The 23,364-nt window shown below is 38.2% G+C and overlaps 5 protein-coding genes and 1 non-coding gene across 9 annotated transcripts in view; 4 read left to right on the forward strand and 2 right to left on the reverse strand.

Annotated features, from left to right (window-relative positions):
- Nucleotides 1–2,280, forward strand: part of Mav (TGF-beta domain-containing family member maverick) — a 31,492-nt gene extending 29,212 nt beyond the window's left edge. Inside the window, exon 3 of the mRNA XM_071785536.1 lies at nucleotides 268–2,280. Within this exon, the coding sequence (XP_071641637.1) occupies nucleotides 268–1,079 (812 nt within the window). The 3' untranslated portion in view covers nucleotides 1,080–2,280. The remainder of the gene's footprint in view (nucleotides 1–267) is intronic.
- Nucleotides 2,281–2,454: 174 nt separating this feature from the next.
- Non1 (nucleolar GTP-binding protein 1) lies at nucleotides 2,455–7,044 on the reverse strand. Its single transcript, XM_071785537.1, has 9 exons — nucleotides 6,826–7,044; nucleotides 6,282–6,556; nucleotides 5,971–6,208; nucleotides 5,658–5,900; nucleotides 5,318–5,572; nucleotides 4,934–5,218; nucleotides 4,575–4,853; nucleotides 4,297–4,437; nucleotides 2,455–4,053 (listed from the first exon to the last, which is right to left on the reverse strand). The coding sequence occupies exons 1-9, from the start codon at nucleotides 6,871–6,873 to the stop codon at nucleotides 3,898–3,900; spliced, it is 1,920 nt and encodes a 639-aa protein (XP_071641638.1). The 5' UTR covers nucleotides 6,874–7,044; the 3' UTR covers nucleotides 2,455–3,897.
- A 201-nt stretch (nucleotides 7,045–7,245) lies between these two features.
- Rpl36 (ribosomal protein L36) lies at nucleotides 7,246–8,764 on the forward strand. Its single transcript, XM_071785538.1, has 4 exons — nucleotides 7,246–7,386; nucleotides 7,575–7,701; nucleotides 7,996–8,130; nucleotides 8,613–8,764. Exons 2-4 carry the CDS (start codon nucleotides 7,576–7,578, stop codon nucleotides 8,700–8,702), a joined length of 351 nt encoding a protein of 116 aa, XP_071641639.1. The 5' UTR covers nucleotides 7,246–7,386; nucleotide 7,575; the 3' UTR covers nucleotides 8,703–8,764.
- A 374-nt stretch (nucleotides 8,765–9,138) lies between these two features.
- On the forward strand, nucleotides 9,139–9,211 carry Trnav-aac (transfer RNA valine (anticodon AAC)). Its single transcript has one exon. It is a non-coding gene; the product is annotated as a tRNA-Val (tRNA).
- A 1,745-nt stretch (nucleotides 9,212–10,956) lies between these two features.
- Nucleotides 10,957–16,222, reverse strand: Wdr24 (WD repeat domain 24). 2 transcript variants are annotated; one of them, XM_071785076.1, is made up of 14 exons: nucleotides 16,068–16,222; nucleotides 15,360–15,637; nucleotides 15,179–15,276; nucleotides 14,881–14,997; nucleotides 14,423–14,645; nucleotides 14,032–14,245; nucleotides 13,697–13,945; nucleotides 13,455–13,615; nucleotides 13,184–13,367; nucleotides 12,925–13,093; nucleotides 12,690–12,837; nucleotides 12,067–12,571; nucleotides 11,722–11,883; nucleotides 10,957–11,261 (listed from the first exon to the last, which is right to left on the reverse strand). In XM_071785076.1, exons 3-14 carry the CDS (start codon nucleotides 15,273–15,275, stop codon nucleotides 11,133–11,135), a joined length of 2,358 nt encoding a protein of 785 aa, XP_071641177.1. In that variant the 5' UTR covers nucleotide 15,276; nucleotides 15,360–15,637; nucleotides 16,068–16,222; the 3' UTR covers nucleotides 10,957–11,132. The 2 variants fall into 2 exon arrangements, with proteins under 2 accessions (XP_071641177.1, XP_071641178.1); XM_071785077.1 differs by having other exon boundaries at nucleotides 15,360–15,960; nucleotides 16,068–16,212.
- Nucleotides 16,223–16,562: 340 nt separating this feature from the next.
- Nucleotides 16,563–23,051, forward strand: L(3)80fg (dnaJ homolog subfamily C member 16 l(3)80Fg). 3 transcript variants are annotated; one of them, XR_011733155.1, is made up of 13 exons: nucleotides 16,563–17,174; nucleotides 17,279–17,345; nucleotides 17,428–17,621; nucleotides 17,696–17,976; nucleotides 18,066–18,256; nucleotides 18,342–18,676; nucleotides 18,807–19,110; nucleotides 19,196–19,344; nucleotides 19,599–19,817; nucleotides 19,973–20,186; nucleotides 20,257–20,364; nucleotides 20,444–20,787; nucleotides 20,991–23,051. XR_011733155.1 is itself a non-coding variant. In XM_071785074.1 (12 exons), the coding sequence occupies exons 1-12, from the start codon at nucleotides 16,939–16,941 to the stop codon at nucleotides 20,567–20,569; spliced, it is 2,424 nt and encodes an 807-aa protein (XP_071641175.1). In that variant the 5' UTR covers nucleotides 16,563–16,938; the 3' UTR covers nucleotides 20,570–23,051. The 3 variants fall into 3 exon arrangements, 1 of the variants encoding a protein (XP_071641175.1); XR_011733156.1 differs by having other exon boundaries at nucleotides 21,819–23,051; XM_071785074.1 differs by having other exon boundaries at nucleotides 20,444–23,051.
- Nucleotides 23,052–23,364: the final 313 nt, after the last annotated feature.

Consider the following 23,364-nt stretch of genomic DNA (forward strand, 5'->3'; position numbering starts at 1 on the left):
ATGTCTTCTCTCGATAAGTGTCAAAGACAATTTATCATTTTAATAATTCGCATCTATATAATAGCGTTTGCACATTTTATAGCGTAATGCGCAATTAGAATTATATATCGTAAGAATTTGGCTAATGGCACAAGAATTCGTCATTCGCCTGGTTTAGAAGTAATGACGCTATACGACGCGAATTTTCCGACTTCCATTCGCGGCTTCTCCGGTTTACGTAACGATATACAATACTCATCAGCGTGTCTCCGCTTTTTCTCATTACAGAGCATCCGGGGAACAAATCGAGCCTCGGCTTCAGCCGTAGGGGAGAGCACCACCGTCACTCTCTGTACTTCCCCGTGGCGATTTCCGGCAACGCGGAGGACGTCACGGTCGATCACGCGTCCCTGAGATTCCTCCTCGAAGGCGACCACCGACGTCCGCGCGATCTCGAGGCGCTGGTCTATCTCCGCACGCCGGTCTCCCGGCGTCTCCTGCTGCGGCGCGCGATCCCGCAGGGATCCGAGCCGACGACGGGCTCCGGCCGATGGCTGGAGTTGGACACCACCGAGGCGGCCGCGGGCTGGCTCGAGCACGGCCTGGAGAACCACGGCCTCGAGCTGGAGTTCCTCCACGACGGCCGGCCGACGCGGCGCGTGGTATCCCAGGCGGCGTTGAACGTGTTCGCCACGTCGGAGCCCGCCGGCAGGAGGAAGAGATCCACCCCCGAGGAGCTGATGCCGCTGCACAAGGGCCGACGCAGCAAGTGCAAGGGCGACAACAACAAGAAGTGCTGCCGGCACGAGCTGACGGTGATGTTCAAGGACCTGAAGGGCTTCGAGTTCATCGTGTACCCGAAGGGCTTCGACGCCGGCTACTGCAAGGGCCGTTGCCCGCCCCGCTACAACCCGGCGCACCATCACGCCCTGCTGCAGAGCCTGCTGTGGAAGGAGGACCGAAAGCGGGTGCCGAAGCCGTGCTGCGCGCCGAGCAAGCTCGACCAGCTGATGATCGTCTACTTCGACGAGAACGACTCGACGCAGCTGAAGGTGTCCTACTGGAAGAATATCCAGGTGCTGGAGTGCGCCTGCTCGTGAAAGAAGAAGAAGAAAGAAGAGAGAACGAAACAGTCTACCGAGGACTCACCAAAGAATCGTCCGAATTGCGGTTCGGTGATGCCGCGAACATAATCGCGTTAAGATACTAACTAATAATAAATATACTGATAATGACGAAAGTAAACAAAATGTACGGTCGTTCGAGCGACTTTAGGATTTTCGTGCATTTCCGCGATTCCTTCAGACTTCCATTAACTCCTCTCTCTCTTTTTTCTTTTGATATATGATTCGGACGATCCGAGGCATCACCGAACACTCAGACCCCCTGCGACTCGCTCGGGGTCTCGCGCATCGACTGTGATACTAACGATATTTACTTGTCACGTTATATTCCTTAATTACATAGCGATCGATATTTAATATTAGGACATTCTCCGGGTCCGATTGAAAGGAAGCAGATCGTCGACGATGACGATTGCGTCGAGATCCGTTTCTTTTTAGCCGGGCGAGCGTCTCCCTCTCCCCGTACGAAACGCCATAATGTCATCGTGTATCTATAACGCATACCCGCCCCTATCTGTTAATTTATTACCATCGCGTAAGCTCCCGCGATACGGAGCTGGTCGATGTCTATTAACGTAATTTGTGACACAAGCTAAAAGTCTTCGCTCTTACCGAACCTTTTGTTTTGTATCGAGGTTTTGTTAGTTCCTATAGAGTATTACGACTAGAATCTCCGAGCGCGCCCCGTAAAATCTCTCGATTCCCCCCCTTCCCCCTGCGAATGCAGTCTGACGATCGCGAGCATGTGTTACGTCGTTGCAAAAATTATAAAATTGCGTTTTCCGCGATATTCGCCGCCGATCGATGGCCGCCGCACGCTAATCTCCATTGCATATGTGTGAACATATTTCAAGCTCTATCTGTGAAATAATAATATATTCGCATTTTATCTATGAAATAATCGTGTATCGTATATTTATCGAGCGCGCAACCAAGATCGAGATGAGAAAATTGTATTGCTAACGCGCCGATATATCAAATTGTATAGAAATTTATGATCGCGCACTATTGTAAATTATAAATCTAATTAATCACCCACGGCGGCGCCCTTTTACCATCGTTACTCCTGTCCGTCTTAATTACTGTCAACTTATCTGACGTTGGAGATCCGTTTATAGCGAAGTCTTAAATATATGATCTATCAGTTTTCAATAAAAGAAAAACAGACGCGCTTATTTTTCTTTCATCTCCTTACCGCGCGTTGGTGCCTAAATAAATTAAAAAACAATTAGGAGAAATCTTCTGCTAAGGGAAACCGTTGCTTCTCACAATTTTTAAAAATTTTGAATCGATACCTTAATAATAAAGTCACAAATAAAATTGTGTTAGGGTAAAGGATCCGTTTTAACGATTTTAAGATATTATTTATTTTTATTGTAACTTCATAGATAAACAATACAAGATGGCTCTTCTATTATCCTCTTTTTCCTAAAAAAGCGTTTCTGAAAATTTCAACAATATATTTGGGATATATTTTAAATTTTCATAAATTAGCTCATTTGTTTAACCAACTAGTCAAATTTCTCGTAAATTTCATTAGTTTATAGCTTCCTGTGAATCTACTGCTGCGTCGACAAGAGATAGAATTGGAACATGCGTCTTTCGTTACTCGAAAAATCGTCAAAATCATTAGAGGAGCATGTCGCGACAAGAGGTTAACGAACTTAAATGCGATTCAAATATCCCGCTCTTTGGAGATGCAAATTCAGATATTTAAATTCGGTAGCTAAATTCAGGATATTAGGAGAACACGATTTCGAAGAAGTAATGCAAACTTAGGTCCGAAACGGCGCGAATTTCAAAACACATTTTTACAAAATATAAACAGATTTTTTTCTTACATTCCTGTATTAATTTCTATCATTAGCGACTCGAAACCTTCGGAAGTCCAAAAAGCTAATAAACGTCCTATACAAAATTTGCGCTAATCAATTATCGTTACACATGATTTCTAATAGTTTTCGATAAAAAAGCTCGTTCACTTTTTCTATTTCTTATCACTTTAAACTGGTATTTGACTAAATCATAATAGAAAAAAATCATGTAAACTTAGAATAATTATCTTCAGTGAAAATTCCAAAGAAAACTTTCCACAATTTTCCAAGTTTTTAATTCAATATCTTATCAATTAAGGTTTAATAATATTTAGAGTAATGAAATTAAAGCAAAGTCCAGTTTAAGAGTCGAATTTACTAATATTCAATCACTTTTATTATTTATATAATTGTAGCTTCGTAAATGTTTTAAAATTAGAATCGTACAACTACAAAATCGACACATTGAGTCGAATCGAGTGTCGTGATTTTATGAATAGAACGTAATGTGAAATCTACCATCGGCGCGAGGGGTTATCTCGCTACGACAGCAATAAAGTTTCATTGAGCGTGACGCCGCTGCTTACCCCGTTCGAGTTCGAAGGTTACCTTGTGTGCATTATGCAACCACGCGCATTCGTGCCACGCTGGGCCGTCACAAAAATACTATTGTCAAAGATGCTTGTTTAGCAGCTGATAACGACGGAGGAACGGAAAACCGATCTCCGCTGTCTCCTTCAATAAACACGCGAAACGCGAGTCTCATTCACAAACTACAATCGCATTATTGATCATAAATCAAATATAAATCGGTTAGCGACAGTTATCCGAGCGTTAATGTAACATTCGATATAGTACCTCGAACACAATCTGGATTGAAAATTACATTTCCAAAGATGATGGTTCCTTTTTATATACACAGACGTATATACGATACAAACGAAGAAGTACAAGTAACGTGTAAGATATGAATGAAAACTTTATCTCCTGGATGTTTTGCCGATTCCTCTTTTGCCGGAGAATAAATGCTTCGGCATCTTGTTGCCGATAAAACGATCGCCCTCGCCCTTGAGACCCTTCTTGGCTATCTTCTTCTTTTGTACCTTGTTTGCAATGTTTTTCAGTTTCGTCTTCATCTGCAATAAATACGAGAATAACGTTACGTTTCCATTTATTGCGCGAATAGGTGTGATGTTCTTTCACACAAATTAGAAAACAGTTAAAATGAGGGATTCTGCATAAATGTTCACTTTTTGAGTAAATTAATGTACCTAAATTTGATTTTTTTCAATTTAAGATTAATTTTTTTAAAACCTAGAGATGTGTAGATTGGATCATCGTTGCGCTGAAGTTCTTTCAAACAATTATCTCTGACTTACCACAACATCTTTAACACCCATCTCATCTCGCGGCGGTTTCGAGACACTGCGAGCACGCGACTGTGACGATTCCACACGCATGCGTTTCCTAGATGGTTCTGACCGCGATCTGGACCGTGCTCTCGTTCGTTTGAAGTGCGCCTAGTTATGATACACAGAATATAAAATAATATATAATACTCCAAAATACAACGGTGACTGAGTTGACAAATGTGAAAAATTGTCCCGAACCATTTTCTCTGATCTGAGGACACTCAGATTATATACGCGATACTCACGTTTTCGGTATCTTCCATATCCACGCCTAGATCTTCCATCTGCTCCTTCAGCTTCACGGCCGATCGGTCACGGGTCCTGGCGGCGGCTGTACGCGGCATAATCGGTTTCGTGGAAGCCTTCACTATTCGCGCCTCGTCCTTCATGACGAACTTCTTCTCGCGAATCTGCTTCGCTAGCTCTTTAATCTCGCGCATCGTCTCCGACAATTCCGGCACCTTATAATCGTAAAGGCCAGCCTCTTCCCTCAACTGCTCCTCCCTTTCAAGTTGATTCAATTTCTGAAAACGAAAGAAGAGCATAGAAACACGTTTTGCCATGGCAGTCTCACGCAATTCGATAAAATAAAGTTTGCGCTTACTTCGAATATGTCTGGGTCTATGTAGTCCGCGACGTTGTGACCCTCCCATATTTCCGGAATAACATCATATTTCTGATCTCCTTCGATATCGTAATTTTTCTTCAAATCAAGCACATAATCGTCTCCCATTTCCTCCTCTATCTCCCTTTCCAATTTGCGTTTTCTCTCAGCTTTCTCCGCGGCAGCCTGCCTCTTCTTCAGAACGCTCTCCGGGATACACGGCACGCGATTAGGATCCACTCTTCTCGGTTGAGCAATGTGCAATCGGTTAAGAAGCCCTTCCACCTGTAATTATTACAAATCGTGCATTACGACAGCGTGTCGAATTTTTCGACATTAAAGGATTTTTGAATTAACAACTTTAACTAAAAACTTATAACCAACCTTTTTAGTCTTGAACTTTTGATCGACTCTGTAGGCCAGAAGTCGCTCGCAAGCCTCCAATTTCACTTCCATCACTCCGAAATCGGTGACAGTGCTCATTTCTAGCACAGGCACATTCGCATCGTCCTCGAGCGGCTTCAAAACAGCCCTTTTCTCCGGGGATAACTCATCCAAACGTACAATATCCATTTTGTTCAAGACTATCATCAAAGGCTTGTTCGTGAATAAAGGCTTTATGGATTCGAACAGTTTTACCTACATGGACGGGTTTATAATATTATTAAAATATTACGTTTAAACTCACAAATGTTACATTGTACACAAATGTTCCATAGCTCACCTGTTCCTCCAAGGTATGACCGCACTGCTCTGACAAGTCGCAGAAGTAAAGCACAGCGGCTCGCAAGTGAGCGAGAGCAGTCACCGCCTGCATTTCTATGACGTTTCTCTCTTCCAGCGGGTGATCCAATATTCCAGGTGTGTCAATCACTTGCCATCTCAAGTACTTATAGTCGGTATGCCCCACGTACAAAGATTTCGTCGTGAACGCATACGGTTGTACCTCGACGTCAGCTCGAGTGATCTATCGAGTGTGAAAATGAATTACATCAAATATTACTCATAACCATAAATTATCATCACGTATCACTTACTTTGTTAATGAAACTGCTCTTGCCCACGTTTGGGAACCCGCATATAATTATTGTGCGCGTGTAAGGATCTATACTTGGCAGACGAGCCAAGTGTTGACGAACTTGCTCCAGATACGTTAAATTGGCCGCTTGTCTTTTCATAATGGTGGCCATTCGGCCCAGGGCGGCTTTCTTCAGTTGCTTACACCGATATAATGAGTCTCCATACTTCAACAGACGAACGTAATCCTTTGCTACACTGTAATCATAAAACATATCTTGTATAAATCTTGTTATTTGCACACATTGCGTACAAATCGTTGTTTTCTTACTTGTCAATCAAGTGCCTAGCGGTATTTATCTGTCCAAGAGCTAGCTTATAGTGGTCCTTATCGTACAGGACGTTCATCAAGTCGGCATAGAACGGATGGACATCGTCCAGCTTGGGAAACTCTTGTATTATCTGGGACAATCTATCGTGGAAGTTCTGTTGAGTGAATTTCACCTTCCGCGTGTAGAAAGCGCGTATCCTTGTGATCTTATAATTCTTGTGAATAACGGTCGGTGTCTTCCGTTGTGTCTTCGACAAGATTATGTCGATGAAGTCCTACAACGAAGGGGGCAAAAGTCAGTTTTGTGAAAAGGTATCATAACATAAAAATATTGTTATATTACTATAATGTGTTAAAGAATAATGTATGTAGCTGATGTTAACGTAAAAGCAAACATAAATGTAAAATGTAAAGTAAGTTGCAGTTGGAGTAAAATGTATAAGAGAATAATGTAAAACACTATATTGGACGGAAGTCCGTCCGCGAGGCAAGGATAAAATAAAATATTACAACATAAATATGTAAAACGACATATGTAACTAACCTTCGCAGTTGGGACAACCGTGATTTTCTTGAAATTGTACAAAACCATTTTGTTTTTAGTTTATTCCAGCCCGCGTTAGAAAGACAACGTATTCTTCTTCTCCTCCCTTCTCTTTTAATAAATATCTTCCCTTCGGGAAGACGCAGGATGTTTCACTCTTTCCACCGGTCCTTAAAATTTGGGAACACGTGTCTCGAGAGTCTCGAGGACCTAACCAGTAACTAGTTTGAGGTTATAATTGTTATAAATAACCCCCGCTAGAGCGCATCTTACCGGAAACGGAAATGCGACATTTTATTTGAGGCGCGATTTTCAGAATACATTATACATTTTTTAGTTTCAAAAATTTTGATACTATAGAAATTGATGGAATTATTTAATGGCTTGTCATCAAATTTGCAAATTATTATAGCACGAAATTAGCATTATATTTCGTCGTCCTGCTTTTCCGTCAATCTACGCAGATCAGCGTCGATTTAGAGCCTTGCGCCGCGCATGCGCGCGTATAAAACCGAGGAGAAGGCGAACGCTTCTTTCTCAACGTGGACGTTCGTCGCTAAGGTTAGCAAAATTTCGAATCTCGAAATATTGCCGTAATCCGTTCGCGATCAAAGAAATTCTAGCGACGTGTTCGTTCTGGAATTCGAGTTGAATTTGCAATTCGTTATATTCAGACGCGACTCGCGCACGTTTACGTTGAACGAGCATCGTGCGTGAAATAACCTAAAATACCCGATATCTGTCCGCAGGATGGCTCCGAGATACGAGTTGGCCGTCGGCCTCGATAAGGGTCACAAAACGACGAAGATCCGCGTGGCTAAGAGCAAATCCGAGAAGGAGAGGACCGTCTGCCTGCGGCCGTCCAGGCTAAAAGGGGTGGGTGGAAAGTTATAACCTTTCTCATTGTTATTGTGCGTATGATGTGTCGATCAATAGGTGCTTGCCATTTACATCAAAACTCAGATAATTTTCACTTGTGACGTCGTTCTATCTTTTTTGACAATTAATGAATAATAAAGACAGAATGACATCACAAGTGAGAATTATCTGAGTTTTGATATAAATGGAAAGTAACTGAGACGATACACCATGATTTAACTGCACGAAACGTCACGATATTTATCTTTTCTCTTACATGTGTTATAATTAATTCTCAATTTCTCATTGCAGAAGCAGACCAAGCACAGCAAGTTCGTGCGGGATCTGATCCGGGAGGTCACAGGACATGCCCCTTACGAAAAGCGCGCCATGGAGTTGTTGAAGGTGTCGAAGGATAAACGCGCCTTGAAATTCTTGAAGAGACGGGTAAATGTCTTCTCACGAGTTTCAGACAATCAGCGGATTTCAGGAATATAATGTCGTATAATTTTGTAACGCTTTGCGTTCTACTTTATAGATCAATGGAATATTGATGGTTGATAGTTTAGAAATTTGGTAATATAAGATTGTTTGTACATTAATAGCTAACGAGAAAACTATTTTATCAAGTACTTGTTTAATATTAAGTAAATGCCAATTGTGACGTAGAGAGAGAGATTGAAAGACAATCGATATTGAGAATATTTAACGTTGATTTATTTGAGCATAATTTGGAAACAATTTACCAAAATTTTACATACCTGTGTAACTAATAAGCTAAAAGTAAAAAATGTGTAGTGACAGGATCTAAAAGATCCTGACATTTTCTCATTTTCTGCTTCAGAAGGAATCAGTATTGCCAAGCAAGAAAACGTCAAAGCTTTTTTAGAAGGAAAATAAAGATTTCCGATTTTTTTTTTGTTTTCTAGTTGGGTACACACATCCGTGCCAAGAGGAAGCGGGAGGAGCTTGGAAATATCCTAGTACAAATGAGGAAAGCAGCAGCTGCTCATCATTAATTATTTCCATTAAAATTGTAAACCGCTATATAATACTTGAATAAATAATATTTCGCTATCGAGAGATGCATTATTCGAGAATTCAAAGTACTACTCCGCTTTTATTACCTTCAAATAAATCATGTAAGACTTAAATTGTAAAATTGCATGAAAGACTTAAATTGTAGAAGTAACTTTTAGCAATTTGGTAATAAGATTGTACATTAACAGCTAATAAGAAAACTTATCAAGTACTTGTTCAATGTTAGGTAAATTCCAATTGGGACGTAGAGAGAGATTGAAAAACAATTGATATTAATAATATTTAACATTAGTTTATTTTAGCATAATTTGGAAACAATGAAAACACAATTTGCTAAAATTTTATATACTTGCTTATTATTAGTTATATACCTGTGTACTTAATAGGCTACAAGTAAAGCAGTTCTCTCCATCAGTTTCCGTGGTGTAGTGGTTATCACATCCGCCTAACACGCGGAAGGTCCCCGGTTCGATCCCGGGCGGAAACATTTTTTTTTCTTTATAGAAGAAAGCTCAATATATTTTTTCAGCGTAGTATTTAATTGTAATTTTTCTAAATTTTATGTAAAAAATCACTTTTATTTTTATCATTTTTTTCATAATTATATTTTTCATCAATTACTTCTTTTCATAATTAAGACCGTGCTCCGCACACAGCGGATCTCTGCTTGTTAGGAATTGTAACAACTTAGGAAGTTAACAGGATAGAGTGAAACAGGAAGAATGAGAGTCAGAGATGGGCACGAGAGAGAAGAAACAAATAGAAAAAACTTTTAGTCGAGTCCGACCCATAAAAAAAGTAATTATTCGTGGCAATAACTAAATTGAATCTACAGTTAGCATATTCTAACAGAAATCCTCACTATAAGTCAATAGGATCCTATACGGTTTGAGTCTGTGGTTTGAGAACGGAACGAGAGGAGAAATCGATCGCTACAATATTTAATTACTGACGATTACTAACGTTTACGCGAGCGTTACTTCTGTAGTAACTTACGATAATTCACTCCTTTACGCGGAGTAAATTATTGTAAGTTACTACAAAATCCCGTTTACGCGAAGGAATTATCGTAAGTTACTACAGAAGTAACGCTCGCGTAAACGTAATATGTTCGTTTTTAAATAATTTTCTCGGAATTTAGCTAAAGATCTTTTTCATTTTCACACTTTTATTCTTTCTCCGAGATGATTAAGCTAAGAAGCTAAACGAGAGTTGAAACACGTGTCTCGATACCTTCGAAAAATCGTAAAAGTTATTAGAAAAATATGACGAGTGAGGAGGTTACAAGTATAGTGGCGCAATTTACATTTGGCGCGCTTAGACCGCGTTGGTAATTTATAGGCTGGTCGATAAGTTTATCATCTACTTCACCGACCGCCGATAACAATAAAACCTTTGATATCAAAAGGCGCGAAATTTAAATCAAATTTAATTGTGCCATCTCTTGCAACCTCCTCGCTCATCATGTTTTCCTGATAAATTTTACGCTTTCTTAGAGGATCAAAAGACGCATATTCGAATGCTGGTTCAGACGTTTGTTTCGCTGCTTATAATGAGAAAGAGAAGAAGATCAAGTTAATTTAAAGAAAGTTATTTGTATAATGGATTATTACCTTTAGTCGTATTTAGACCGCTTATAAGAGGAACTCGAGGATAGTTTTATACAGGAAAGTATGCTTTATGGAGTTTGTACATAACAAATGTGCGAAGAATTTCGACACATTCCGCAGCTTTTGTTGGTGTCGAAACGGTGTATCGTGCTATACGAATATTACGAATCTTTGAAGACTTTTGTTCGAACGGCGTCACATATATTTTTTGACGCCGCAAAACCGATCGGCCGAAGAACTTCTCGTACGTGCGCTTCTCTGCGCAGCAAATATTTCCAGAACAGGTAAATAAATTTGAATTAGTATTTAAACAATTAAATATTTAATTAATAAAGATTTAAAATAACTAAAAAGTTTATACATAATCTTTTATTCTGACATTAGTTAAAAAATTTACAATTAATTATAAAATGCTTTGTATATGTATAAAATGAACGAGGAAAACACCAAGAGAGAGTGCCAACAGAATATTTATCAAAATTTTGTTTTGTTTCTCTCCGATCACATTTAAGAGGTATACGCGGGATGAAGGCTGGGTCGGAATTATACTAGTAAAATATATTTACGTGAATTAAAAAAAAAAGTTTAGGGAAATGATAAATAAGATATACAAATATCTATATATATATATATATGTACATATAATTTCAAAAGAATATATCTAAATAATATCTCATTATATAAATTTAATTTATACAGAGTTTTTTTTTTGCTGTGTTCATATGTCACGATATCCTTATATTGTAGTACTTTATTTAAAATTATTCCAATGTTTATAACGAATGTCGACGTATTTCCTCAGTTGTATTCACAAAGATGTCCACAACCAGTAGGACATTGTCTATTGTTATTAAACCACTCCCTCATATGATTTATATGGCCTCCATGTGCACAACCTTGACACCACACATAGATACCACGTACCACCTGCACGAAAAATATTATAAAATTAATCATAATGAAAATAACCGCAATCGAAAATAACAATTTTATTCTTATCTTTTATACTAGAATTATTTTATTGTAATCAAATGCAATTAATTTTCAGATTAATTATAATCAATTATCATAACACAATTATCATAAATTTGTTATGAATGATAGAAAAATTTGTGATTAACTTTACATTGATTTTTTTCTTTTTTTTTATTATATATTATTATATATATTTCATATAATAAGTCAATCAAATTTTTCGGCAAGGATTCATATACATGAACGATTGCAAAGAGTAAAACGTATTGTATAAAAGCGAAATAAAATATTTCGCATTTGATAAAAGTAATTTCATACATTGTAATTTTGTGTGTTTATTTCAGTTTATTTCACTCTAAATAAATATAAATTATTTCACGAGCTTAAATGAAAAGAGTCAAATTCCTCTTACCTGATTGCAAAGGGAACACAGAGCATGTTCGGGCGTATGACAATGATCGCATAACCATGCAGATCGTTGCAATGATTTTGTGCATGCTACGCAACATGCATGTATCGTAGTCGACTGTTGATTCAATTGCGATATAGAAGGAATCCACGCCAATTGTATTATCTGTAAATAAAATTCTTTATTAAATCTGTTTATATATTTGTGAGTAAAAACTATCAAAAAAGAAATGTTCATCTCATTGCAATAATTAAAAGAACAGAATTTCAACAATAATTTCTGCAAAATATAGTAAAAAAATGTCGTTGTAAAGTAATAATATAATGGATTCTTTAATTATGAACAAACCTGTGTAGCTACATGCCAGAGCTTAAATTTGCCGAGCATGTCCAAGTATTCTAATATCCAATGTTCTTGCAAAGCTACGGGAATATTTAATTTTTTCCTTATTTCTCCTAAGACGATAAGCATCGATACCGTCGTCTGTACGTCTCTTATTGCCGTGTGAAAGCGCAGTCCGTCCAGAACGAGAGACGTAAAATCAAAGGGTAAAGGCTTAGGTAGAACCGGAACTACTAACTGAGGTTGATCTTCAACTATAACGGAAGCTGAATTCTCATTGAGATCAGGCGGATGGTTGGGAAATTGCTCTGGAGGCGGGGACCGATCCTTGATCTCGTGCCGTAAAGGAAAAGCTTCCTTCTGCAATTCCTTAGTCCACTCGTCATCCTCCATACGCATCACAGTTTGCCTACTTTCGCCAGGATGTTCCAAAGACACGGGTTCATATTCAGTTTCGCCAAAAATAAAATCGCCTCGCGATGTTGAAGGTATATCGCTGAGCAACGGTCTCCTGTAATTAGATAATGTCAAGTGCTCTAATTACACCAACAGAAATCAATTGTTCTCGGTATACGCGCGCACAATATAACTCTGGGATTTATGCGACGATGAAGATATTGTAATAGTACCTTGGCAGAACAGTTGTCGTATTAGTCGATGGTCCCATGGTATTTTGATTCTCCGGCGCTTCAGTTTCTGTTTCAGTTTCATCGTCACCGCCACTAGCAACGCCAGTAGGATTTTCCCCTTGAAGAGATTTCGCGTCCTGTTCGTGACCTGAAAAAAATAACAAATTTATAGAAGTAATGTGATATAATAGCAGGATATTAATATGTCGTTCATGATATTTCCGCTCATACTTACTTGATTGTTTACTCGCATTTGATTGTTCCATACCAGAACTCTTTGTTACCCCTGGTACTATATTCGACGTATTAGCTGTATCTTCTTTAGGCGCAGTCGGTGCGCTCTTTTGAAGTATCTCGAACGGATCTGTATACATAATCTTCAAGACTTGCCACGCTTTGCTAACCTGTATAAATATTATTATTAAGCACATTGAAATTATTGTATGTATTATCTATTGTGCAATATATTTGTGAAAATATAGGTATCTTCTTACAACGTAATTGCCAAAGTCGTATGCGACACGTGCATTATGATCACAGGCTTCACTTAAATTTCCAGAAAGCAAATAATTTTCTGCGGCTATCTTAAACCAATTCGGCTCGCGTACGCATCCACGAAATCTATGCATTACACTTGAAGCCATGCAAAAGGTATCATCATTTGTTACAGGCGTTCTCCTGCAAAAGAACAGGTATATAACAAATCTAAATAAAATTAAAATTGAAAAAAAAATCAACTCCTTTGTATATAACAAAAACATTCACCTCATTAAATTACTTAGCTGTCTTGCGATACTTGCTGGTTCATATTTCACTTTAGAAGCGCATGTAATATCATGTTTTAGATTTATTGCAACACTCTGTGGATTTGCTTTACTGGCCGGCCTTACTGCATCGTCAAAAACATGATGATATAAAGTACAATCCTATAATAGAGTGAAAGCATAAGTATGAAAATCGTACTGCATATGTAATAAAAAAGCAAATAATGTGGTTGACAATATTACTCTGCTTGTTGATAGAAACGATTGCGGGTTGCCTCTCCATGCCACACCTGTAGGAACATCCTTATGCTCATTGAAACTTGCGAATGGAATATACGGTCTACGAATATCCCATACATTTATGCTACAATCAACGACTAGAGCACAGCTGGCTATGTGATACTTTTTCTGAGGTCTCCATTTTATACGTCCCACAGACGCTATAGTGTGTATAGTGTAATCACAACTTGGTTTACCCGATAAATCCCAAACCTGTAAAGTTAGGAGCGACGTGAATGTACGATTGTAATTGCATATTTCACACAAAAATTCACATTAATATGTAGAAAATTAAATACTTTGATAGTTTTGTCTCTAGATGCCGTAGCAAGCCAAGTAGCTTCGGGATGCCAGTCGCAAGCAAATATCGGGCCGCTATGTGCCGTGAAATGCTGAAAGTAACGGTCTGGCTTTCTCATATCCCATTGTTGCACATGACCGTTTTCAGACACAGCAGCGAAAGTATGAGGTTGTTGCGGACAAAATTGAACATCTCTCACAGATTCCGTATTACTACAGACACGAATATATAATTATATAATAACTATCTATCAAATTAAATAAAGGCAAACAAATCTTAAGAAACAAACAAAAAAAAATTTTTTAAATTATATATACTAGTTGTGTAGATTGCCTGTGGCTACAACACGAATTCATGCAGCTCACCTACAAAAGTTTTGATAGCTTTACCTATAAAAAGTTTTGATAGCTTCTTTTATTCGCAAATCAAAGCATTTCATTGTACCGTCTTGCGAGCCAGATATCAACCACATTGGTTCTGTCATATGAAAGCTTACTTTATTCACGGTTCTCTTGTGATCTACAAATACATGATCCTGTTTCGATCGAGACTGCCTATTCAGGTTCCACAAGACGACTGCACCGTTTGTTGCTGCAGTCGCAAGTATATGATCTATAAATTAATATAATATTGTAATATAAAATAATCTGATAAATATTACGTTAATATATAAGTGTGACATACAGAAAAGTAGTTAAATTAAGTACATGCACAAGGATTTGATACAAGGAAAAATTTAGGTATATGTATATCTTTTGTAATATCAATAATTGTTTAATATTAAATTCAATATAAATGTCATATTTAAAAATATATAATTTATAGTCACAACAAGCAATTGAATTACCATCATTAAGATTCCAGGCAACATCGTTGCAGGAAAAATTCAGATTTAGATTTTTTCCCACGCGAAGATTACAGGCTTCTTCAAATCTGTCCTCCAGCAATGTAAATATTTTGAAAACTGCAATAAAATATTACCGCGATATAATTCTCGTACATAATACAGCACTAATATTAATTAATTGGTACTGTTATACCTATTACAATCTATTTCGATCAGATTGCAATAAATAATCTGTATCATATAATTATTTTATAGCATATCCACTTATTTCAAGCTAGTGTAAGGCTAATGTACGCACCATTGCGACCGGCTATCACGACCTGGTTGTTATCTTTATTAAGAGCTAAGGCATTCGCAGGTCCTTCTTGAGCGACGCATATAGTTTTCGACGTCATGCTACGTGTCAAGAAATTAATATTGAATTACCATCACAATACTGATTACCATGATAAATTATTACTAGTAATTATATTCATTACCTTGCAATCTTATAATACACACATTGACGTCAGTGTTACGAGCTCATTCGACATGTAATGTATGTACTTTTGAACTATTTGTGTTTGTCGAATCTGACCTTCAGCTATTGTGAGAAGCAGAGCTATCTCTACAGATTCCTCTTATCTTCTCTTCTCTCATGGGTAATTTGTAATTCTTTCGAGATTATTCCGTGATTGTCTGAACTATGCTTCAGCTGTCCATAACCACGTTGGAGCGAGATGACAAGGCGTAATGTTTGGCGCATCTATTTCTGTCACTAATGTATAAATAAAATTAGTATTCATATATATTCACGTTTAGTACATATATATATATTCAATCTAAATTTGAAGGAAGAGAAAAGCTGAGAATTTGATATGAAAAGAGTAACTCCGACCAAACTCCGAATTAACTTAACGCGATTAACTTGGATAGTAACACCACACTATCATTTTGTTGATATGGACAGAATTTACGGATCTTTTGGTTCAATGAGAAAAAAAGATTAAATTATGTAGTTAGAAATTTTGCTGCCAGCAATTCTGCCGGTCGAATTAACTTTCGCTCATCGACGCAATCGGAGTTCCATCGAAGTCGCACCTTAAAGAAAACGAATCGCAGAGATAAATACACGGAGATCACGTGTGCTACGAGCCGAAATAATTAACCATGCGGATAAAGATCGTAATGATTACAACGTAACTCACAGATGTGACATCGTGACGCGCGTGGAACAAAATACTGTGACGTTCAACCAGTAACCGGTGGTTACACCAGGAGCCGGCCCGCGTCGAGCCGACACGAGGTTGTCAATGTTGTCATGGAGGAGTTTGAACACGAACCAGCAGGCCGCAAGCACGCGCTGAGACGTTCGCGAACGTCGACGAGAAAAACAACCGGCGAGCCCGGCGTTGATTCGCCGGAGGCACGGGCCGGAGGCTACATGAGAACTCGCCGGCTCCGTGCCGTTTGTGAATCGCCTGTACTGTACCTCCGAGGGGGATCTTGTGCGATCTAAAAAGTAAATACCTTATGAAAGCTAGCGCATAAAGTTGAGATAAAAAATTGAAACGCTCGCTTCGGCGAGCTTCGGATTCGGTTACACGAATATATGCATTATATGCAATCATATGCAATAATGCAATGCGCTGTATAATAATAATAGTGGCATTCCGCATCGAGTGGTGGGGGGTCCCGCGATTTAACAGCACTGCCATATGTATTGCCTTCGATAGGCCTTGTGCCTGTCCGCTCCGGCGCACTCCGGCGCAGCAACATGGTGGCGGCCGTAGCCCGGGGAGTGTTGATGTGAAGACTGTGAAGAGGCCCGTCGACGGCATCGGTAGCGACGTGACGCCCCGCGGTCCGCGCGAGGACGACAGGTAGACGACGCGACGGTCCGCGCGAGAAGTATGTCCCAGTATGTCCGCTGATCCCGAGCGCGGCGTGAGCGCGAGCGGCAGCCAGGAGTAAAAGGGGAAACGGTTAACGTCACGCGCGTCCGTGACAATCGGCGAGAGGTAGGCTCCGCACACAGTGCCCGCACACGAGGAGACCCCGCCGTTGCGTCGCGAAACGATGATATCGATTGATTCCTCGATGACGGGCGAGCGGCAGAGCCGCGGCGACGTTGTGCGAGTCGCCTCGTTGATGAAACACTCCTTCCTGCTGCTGAGCCTCGTCGCGGTCCTCCAGTCGACACCGTCGGCGATCGCCAGCGAGTCCCTGGGTGATCCGTACAAGATACTAGGCGTGTCGAGGCACGCGACGGTGCAGGACATCCGGAAGGCGTACAAGCACCTCGTCAAGGAATGGTGAGTGTGGCGTACCTCTGTGTCTAGAATTCGTATAAAGTCCTGTCCTTTCTAAGTATAAAAGACATCTCTGTACGAATAAATGTCACGCAATTTTCTCTCAGGCATCCAGATAAAACTGATCATCCGATGGCTGAGGATAAGTTTGTAGAAATAACAAAAGCTTACGAGGTAAACTATAATTTTGTATAAAACAATGCAAAAGGAGCAGTTACGAGGGAAGATTTTTAACCTGTCGCGTCCGATTGTTCAGCTTTTGACAGATCCGGAAAGAAGGAGGAAGTTTGATTATCATGGAATCACGGAGGAAAGTATTTCCAGGCAAAGGAGAGACGACAGTCACTTCAATGTTCTCGATCCATGGGAAGAATTGTTTACCGGCAATTTTAAGTTCCAGTATCAAAAGAGAGACATCACGCTGTTCCATAAAATGAGCATCACATATCGGTATGCGATTCCTCTCGCGCGAAACGATGACCTTGTCGTTGCGAATGTCGCATTGAATACCTCGCAAATTGCAGATCGTTCGAGAACGTGATAGTACCCAAGACTTACCGTATGCCGTATTTGATCTTGTTTTACTCCGACTGGTGCTTCATGTGTCTGCAAGCGGAGTCTACTTGGAGGCGATTGATCGACGAGTTGGAACCGTTGGGACTCGGCTTGGTTACGGCGCACGCCAACAAGGAGCCCACTTTGGCGAGAAGACTCGGTATCCATTCTGTTCCCTGTCTCGTCGTTACCGTGGACGGTCGTACTAGTGTCTTCAAAGAATCTCTGTTTAGCATTCAGAAGGTTGTCGGTACGTTTTTAAGATGTCATATGCTTTGTCTCTTGTTCACTATCTCGGTCTACAAAGTCTCGGGACTTGACAAATCCGTTTGTTTGCAGAATTTGTACGAAATAGACTACCGTATAAATTAATAAGTACTATTAGTGATACCAACGTAGACAATTTCCTGTCGGGCTGGACGGATAATCGAATACGCGCTTTGATATTTGAGAAGAGAGACTTTATCCGCTTGCGATATTTGCTTACGTCTTTTTACCACAGAGATCGAGTAGCTTTCGGCTTTGTCCAGGTAAATAACTTGTAATATTATAATCAACGTGTGTGTGTTAAGTCTTAAATTATTTCTTAATCATTAATTTTAATATATTTTATAGATTGGCATACCGGAGACTGAGAACATAACGTCAAAATACAAAATCTCTGGAGAACTAGATACCTTACTGCTCTTCAACGAGAATTCTGAGAAACCTATGGCGTCTGTTAGTATGAAGGACATTTCCAGCGAAACCATGCATAATGTTATCGCTAACAACAAGTTCCTCGTATTACCGAGACTTTCAAATCAAGCTATGTTGGATTCTATATGCCCGCCTGAATGGCTGAGGCCGCAGAAGCGACTGTGCGCCGTTTTAATATCGCAGCAGAGTAGCACTCTGCACGACGTGGCTAGGCACAAATTTAGACAAGCAGCATTAGAGTCTTCTTATAGGTATTGTCTATATAGTAAATTTTTATTTTAATACAATCACATAAAATATCAATAACTTAGCTTGTTTAAGTATAACATAGTTTTTAGTCTATGTATGTTTCTCAAATATTTTATTGAATAATATTTACAGCACGGAACGTGTCAGATACGCATACGTATTCAAAGATACGCAACCTGAGTTTGTATCAGCACTATCGACTGGTGAAGGCAGTCCACTGGAGCCTTTATTACATATCGTCATTATATGGAGACGAGATGCCAATCACTTGAAGTACGAGTGGCTTCCTCACGGATGGGTCGAGGTCGTTCAGGACGATCGTATATGGAATGAGACGCGTAGACATTTAGAGAAAACTATACAAAGGCTGTTACGCGCCACCGAAGCTTTACCGTACGCTGCTGTCGTAGGAGAATTGGCAGATGAACACGCACAGGCATGTATCCATAGTAATCATAATATCCTTTGTGATCTGCAAATTATTAATATGCCATATTATTAAATTCAATATATCTTTGCAGGGTACTGTAGACAGATTGATAGGAAGGGCATTATTAGCAGTAGATTATATATCCGATAATCTGACGAAAGAGCAAATTTTGCCTTTGATATCGGTACTAGTGACCCTCATGCTAATAGGAGTTGCAGGGTATGGAATGTCGTATCTAGTGTGAGTATAATTAAAATACGGAGTAATATAATACATTTCTGATTTCTTATTTGAATCATCGCATGAATTCATTTCAAGATCGAGCACTAGTAAACCATCGAATAATTTTGCCAAGTAACAAATAATTACTAGCCGCTCGAAGCATGTACATTAATTATATACATATAAAATTGATGGTGCGAAGAAATATCTTGCGCATTATATAAATTTGTTAAAATGTTTATACATGAATTTGTTCTGCTTTTTATATCTAGTAAATTAGAAGAAGCAAGTGTCCAGGCTAAACGTGCCCAGTGCAAGGGCAAGCCGCTTCCACCGCAGCCGCAACTACGATTGCACGAATTACGCGCGCAGACATACAACGGATTAATTCGACTTTTAAAACCAGGATGTCGAACCATCATTCTGCTGGTTGACGCCCAAACCCGATTAAAGTTATTACCAGCTTTTCATAAAGCTGTGTGGCCTTATAGGTATGCGCTGTTTATTAGCATTTTCTATTTCAGTTGGTATTTTATGCTGCATATGATAATAATTATATGAAATTTTACATATCAAAATTAATAATGTATGTAACAAAGTACGCACAAAAGGAGAGTCGTCATTGTAAATCGTTTTTCATTCTCAGAAAGAATAAGACGCTTATGTTCGCACATATGTCATTAGAAAGGGGTCTCGATTGGTACAAAGAAATATTATCTCTCACTTTACACGAGGAAATGGAATTAAATATAAATGCCAAGAACTGCGTCGGCACGGTTCTGTCATTAAACGGACACCGAAAGTATTTCTGCATGTACCATGCCAAACATCCAGAATGTGCTAAGGGTAAAGGTTCTAAGGTGTGTATTCGAATACCTTGACGCTAAAGCGACATTTATCTGGAAGTCAAACAATTGTATTATATTATAGCGTATAGAAAAGATGACCAGACAACTTACCCGAAGACCTGAGGATCCGGAAGCAGGCGCTTTTATCGGTTTTGATAGTTCCAACGAATCCGATCTATCTCAAGACGAGGTATATGACAATACGTTAGGAATGTTCCTCATTTTTAGCAGCTAACTCACATTGACAACAATTTTTGCGTATGTTACAGGACGGAAGTAACATTTTATATCAGGACAACCTTTTAGATGGATTACCGATGTGGCTCGAAAGATTGTTCGAAGGATTAACGCACCGTTATTATATAAATTATTGGCCCGAGTTCACTGCCAAGTAAAAATAAGAGGAGAAATAAGTTTTTTCTAGACGTATAGAGGAGACTATTACGCCTAGGGACATATATCTTGGAACATGCTGTTTATCTTCCTGTCGTTAAAGTCGTTAAGTTTGGCTGCTTGATGACATTGCTTCGGTCGCTACTTGTTTACAATCTAAGTACATGTCCTGTACAATCATTTAATTTTCGTCCAGAAACAATCATTATTGGGCTATTTCGTAAGTATTTTTTTTTACTGATTACATCTTCTAATTTTTAAGTATACCTTTTTCTGATTTCTTAAAAAATTTGTATCCAAAAAGTTCAGATGCACTGAAATTTTATGTTATTTTAGCTGTTAGTAGTGTTTATAAAACTTTATTTCTAAAGGCGTAGTACTTTTGAATGTAATACTTATATTTTTTTTTCTTTTTTTTCGTAGGTTATCATAATGCAGAACGAAAACAGAGAAAACCCAAGCTGCATTGAATTAGATAAATATGAGCTAGCAATTTCAAATATTTTATGCTTTAAATACAATACAATTTCTGCTGCAACAGCCTTCGGACTTGATATGCGTTATCTATCTATTTTCACTCAAACAGTCCGTAATAAAGGGAAGTTAATTAAAGGCGAAGATAAAAATTTGTTATTTGTCGATGAGCTAGCATTTTTATTATATATAAAAATGTGCCCCCAAGTGCACTGTGTTTGCTTGGAATGCTTTAAAGAATATTTGCCACTTTTACTTTATAAATTCGTTAAATACAATGATTTAATTTATCCACACATTTGGAATATATATCGAAAGGCGGATGAATCTACAACAAAGCAATTTTCAGAAAGACACAAGAATCATATTTCATGTTTATTGTCGAAAAATTGTTCGAGATTATCCCCGTATTTCACGTTTAAAAAATCGCTTTGGCTTGATAGAGATAATTATTACAGCCACTCATGAAGTAGATTAGCAGCTAAGAAATTTTAGACATACATAATTGCGCAATGCAATTTTGCACAACTGTGTACGTCTAAAATTTCACGCTCACAAGAATTCCAAGAAGTAAACATCTCTTGAATATAATTGATTTAATTGAAGCAAACATTCGTTATTTTTTAAGATGACCCTAGAGACATGAATTTTGAGTGAAGATAGCTCGATAAAGAAGAAAATTAAAACGCGCTCTTTTCAAAAATTGTAAATTTTTAAATAATCAAAAAAGTATATCAAAAAGAATTACTGGGTATCACAGTCTCCTTTATACTTCAGCAAAAGTGATCAAGAACAAGGTTCGCCTAGTCAACGGAATATTATTGCCATCGGGATATACTGTGATTCGAATGGACACAGACGCAACCCTGTATAAAGACAAAACATATTCATTACTTATGCTAAGTACCATTTATAAACATATTTACAGTTTCCCGCATTTTAACGTTTTTAGATTGGTCTTTAAGTATTGTTAAAGAAAGTACATTATAAAAAGTTACATAGCAGATAGAAAAAGAGAGAAAGATCACCGAACGATGGATCGATTCTCTGGATATAGATCAAGTTTTCTATATATACTACTACTACTACTTCCTCCGTTCCTATATAACTCGGGAATACTCTTTCTATTCCTCAAAATTGCTTGTATCTAGTCAACACGTTACCAAAAATTTAGCAGTATTGCACAGTACAAGCAGATAGATCATTTGTATTTCCTCAGATATGACTGCGAAATCGCGATCAATTGCGATTCTCGTTGCGTTTGACTATGTTAACTACTAATAATATTGTGACGATCGCTATTTTTATTCGTAAAAGAATTATAAGTCTGTATTGATATGTTTATGTATCTAATTCGTATCTCTGTCGCTTGTTCGCCCTATGTTTATCAGTATCGCCAGTGTATGAGCATATTTCTCGAATTCGAATGTCAGTAGCACATGTCTACTTACAAAATTTGTACTTTATCGCTATAGTTACCGTAAAATCGATATTCATAAGCGCGAACCCAAATGTTAGCATGATAAAGGTGTTATATTTATAAAACAAATAATTGCCCTTATCAAGATTTATATACGTCCATTACTTTATTTCTAATTACTTTACTTTTGTATCCATCTCTTGTTAGTTGTATACTAATTAAATACTTAAATAATACATATATATGTCTATTATTTAAATAATATACATATATCTACGTATGTTGTTTAAATATTACATTTATCCAGCCAAAGTATTTAGTATTAGTAAACTTCAAAACGTTTACCTCTCTTGGATATGTAATGGTTTTTTCGTAAAGCGACAGATATAGGTACTTCATATTGTTATACATATACATTTCCTTATTGCACGAAGAAAATTGTTTATATACGATATTTCTGTATTATTAGAATCTATCAAACATGTATTATAGCGACAGGAGATACATCGTAATATTGAAACTGCAAATTATGTGCGCTCAATTGTTTATACTTTATATCCTTATATGAAGATTAAAATTAACGAAACAGACGCATGGAGTTAATATTTCTACCCTAATAACGTTAACTTGTTAGTACTTTGACTTTCATCCAATTACATGAATATTATCGCGTTCAAATAGATTTTAATAGCATTTTTATAAATATATACAGCGATATATTCGTATCAATTTTGCGGTAACTATAAAGTGCTTTAAATTATTACTCGTTTGTCGTAAATATTATGTGATATAGGCAATATTCGAGCTAATTTTGCGAGATGTGCACTATGATATGTACCCATTTGTTATGTTTCTCGCAAAAACATTTCAATTGTAAAGAAATGATATATTTAGGAATGTTTG

The sequence above is a fragment of the Temnothorax longispinosus genome, chromosome 8, assembly GCF_030848805.1.
Source record: "Temnothorax longispinosus isolate EJ_2023e chromosome 8, Tlon_JGU_v1, whole genome shotgun sequence".
Lineage (NCBI taxonomy): Eukaryota > Metazoa > Arthropoda > Insecta > Hymenoptera > Formicidae > Temnothorax > Temnothorax longispinosus.